The following is a 2,912-nucleotide window of genomic DNA, read 5'->3' on the forward strand; positions in this document are numbered from 1 at the left end:
ATACTGCCGTGATGAAACGCCATATCATGGATTATCAAGGATTCTCTCTGAAACAGTATGGAGCTCAAAGGCTTTCTCTCTTGCCGGTTATACCACAAGGTGAGTTCCTTTTTACTTCCTGCTTCTTCACACACATGCTCTCCATAACAGGTTAGCTCTGAGTGTTAGCGATGCTAATTTAAACACAGACCATATTACGTCCAAAACAGTCGGGCATTGTTTCTGATAGCAACGTTTCTGATAGGGCCGTGGGTCCACATTTCAGATATTACGTCATATCGGACGCAAATCTGGATCAGCTCCGTTGTTCCCCGTTTTTAGAGATTTGGGTACGGAGGAAAAGAGAGAGGGTTTTATTTTCTGACGCTGCGTGAGTTCCCCGACACACCGGGGACACATCTTTAAAAAAATGTAAAAAATGTAAAAAGATATCACAAAGTGCATTTTGCATGATAGGAGACCTTTAATTGAATTGTAGTTGTTATTATTATTTTATTCAGTCCTTTGTTAATTGGCTTGTGTTAGTATTAATTGTTTTTATTAATCACATAGATATGTGTTGCTCTGTCTATGAACTCAAATTGGGGTACTATTTTTTGTTTGTTTTTTAAATGTGAAGCCCTTTGTGTTACCATGCAGGTGAGGAAAGCTATATAAATCAAGATGAATTGATTGATTGGTTTATATTGCAAAAGTTAGAGACTAGCTCACAAATCCAGAACCTGGATTATGGAGTCTTATCGTTTTATATTCTATACTTTCTTTTACACATCTTGACCCTTTATGCCTCCTGCAGGATCAAGAATGTGTTTGTTTTTTTCGACCCACCTTCCCAGTCCATCTCATGGTCGGTGTAGTCGAGGTAATCGCCCTCGTCCGGGGTGTCCAGGTCGTCCACGTTGATATCCAGGTCGTCGGGTGTCTCCCCCAGGTCGTCCTCGCTCTGGTCCAAAGACAGACTGATACGAGGGGCCGAGAGCTTCTTCCTCTGAGAGGGACCACCCTGCAGGGTGAGGGAGGTGGGAGGGACTGCAAACAAACAAACAAACAAACAACAGCATAAAAAACTTTGTTAGAAATCAAAAACCAAACGTTTCATTTTGGATCGGAGCGTCTCACCTGGTCGTCCTTCGCCCCCCTCAGAGTTCATCTTGCTCTCTGATGCCAGGTCCATCCCCAGGAGGACCTAGGAGAAAGTTATTTAAAGTTATTTTACTGGAGATTTCATCCACTGATAATAATTAATTAACATTTTCAATGTGCGGCTTTCACCTGTAACTCACATTTTAACACTGAATCACTCGTATTTTTACTTCTCTGATCTGAATACTTCCTCCACCACTTTTAAAATACTTTTCTTAGTACCAGAGAGCAGAGAACCACAAATATGTTTGTGACTAACTAGATTTGAGCTCATTTAAAAAGACTAGTATTCCACAGTCATACCAATTATGACAATAATCAGACTTTGAAATGGGGGATGTTTTTTTGTTTACGTAAAAAAAACACATTTAATTTGGATATTACCGAATAGGGCTTTTTTCCAAGTGTACTGCAGCCTTTTCTGATGAGACATGTGGGATAATATTGAGGTTTTAAGACTGTTCTTAGGACATGGATTCGTAGATAGATAGATACACTTTATTGATCCCAATTTGGGAAATGATTTTGTTGCAGCAGCAGCAGTAGATTGCATATGCCGCCTCTTGCAGAGTTTGTTATTGTGCATAAACGTTAAAAAAATAGCTTTAGGGAACACAGATCACAAAACTCACAGAATAGTAACAACGACGGTTCACCTATAGGAGCAGAAAGTAGGAAATAAGGAACATTCGGGCTGAATTTAATGAGCATTGTGTTAGCATGTACATCATTATGCATGGCTCCCTGTTTTCATTAGAACAACTCTAAGAGATCCTTATCAGCGTCATATTTGTGTTGTATGTTGAAAGACTAAAATTGGTCAAAAATATCTTAATCAGAAATGATATCAGCCTCAAGCTACACAAATAATAAGTAGAAGAAGCCCCCCAAACACCTTCATGTTTTAAAGTGCACCTATCGTGCTATTTCAAGGCACATATTATGGGTCTCAGATAAATATAAAAATATGTCTATGATGTGTTTTGCTCAAAATACCAAGCAAATCACCCATTGTAGCCATGCCTCATACTGCTCAAACCCCTCTTTTGCAGCCCTGTTAGAGAAATGCGGATTTTGGGTCCTTAGCTTGAAAAAAAAAAAAGAGGAGGCGGAGCTAATGCCTGATCAGAATTCTAGCGGAGATAAAGTAAAATTCTGCTGTGATAAAACGCCATCCTGTTCTAAATCACATCAAGGATTATTTCTGAAACAGTATGGAGCTCAAATGCTTTTTCTCTTGCGTGTTTATCACAAGGCAGTGTGCGAAAAAGTACACGTCCCACCGTCCGGGACGTGTTATTTACAATATCGGACAAGTAGATCTTTCAATTGACTTGTCCGGTGGACAAGTGACGTTGTTCGCCCTGATTTATTGACAAATTATTGATAAATTCAGTTTACAAAAGGCAGAACTCATTCGCAAATTGTACGTGTCCACAATTGTTCGTTTATAAATGTTAGTTTCGGTTCTGCTTGTCGATTCCTAAGGAAATGCATCTCGCCGCTTTCTGTCCAGTTAGACGGGGGGGGGCGGGGGGGGGAGGGGAGGGGCGGGAAGTGTAGCACAGTGGCAGGGTTGGGAAGCAAAACTCGGTTCTGAGGAGGAACAAATAACAATTGTCCGGTCCCGGGATTGATAAGAGTTGTGAGGACAGGAGGCGAGGCCGTGCCCCGCGGACCGCAGAGCTCTCTCTCTATGCTCCGTATCAGCTGATCGCTGCACGGTGCAGCTCAGCGTCTCTCTCTCTCTTTCTACACACAGCGGATCC

The 2,912-nt window shown here is 41.4% G+C and overlaps 1 protein-coding gene across 1 annotated transcript; it reads right to left on the bottom strand.

Moving 5' to 3' along the window:
* Nucleotides 1-828: 828 nt before the first annotated feature.
* On the bottom strand, nt 829-1,181 carry LOC104960124 (protein prune homolog 2-like; the record flags this gene model as incomplete). The annotated part of the gene is made up of 2 exons (XM_010788089.1): nt 1,120-1,181; nt 829-1,029 (listed from the first exon to the last, which is right to left on the bottom strand). Coding segments are annotated over exons 1-2 (256 nt in total), but the record flags the coding sequence as incomplete, so codon positions are not given.
* Between the last annotated feature and the right edge of the window lie 1,731 nt (nt 1,182-2,912).

The sequence above is a fragment of the Notothenia coriiceps genome, unplaced genomic scaffold (assembly GCF_000735185.1).
Source record: "Notothenia coriiceps isolate Sejong01 unplaced genomic scaffold, NC01 NC01_scaffold00031516, whole genome shotgun sequence".
Taxonomy (NCBI): Eukaryota; Metazoa; Chordata; class Actinopteri; order Perciformes; family Nototheniidae; genus Notothenia; species Notothenia coriiceps.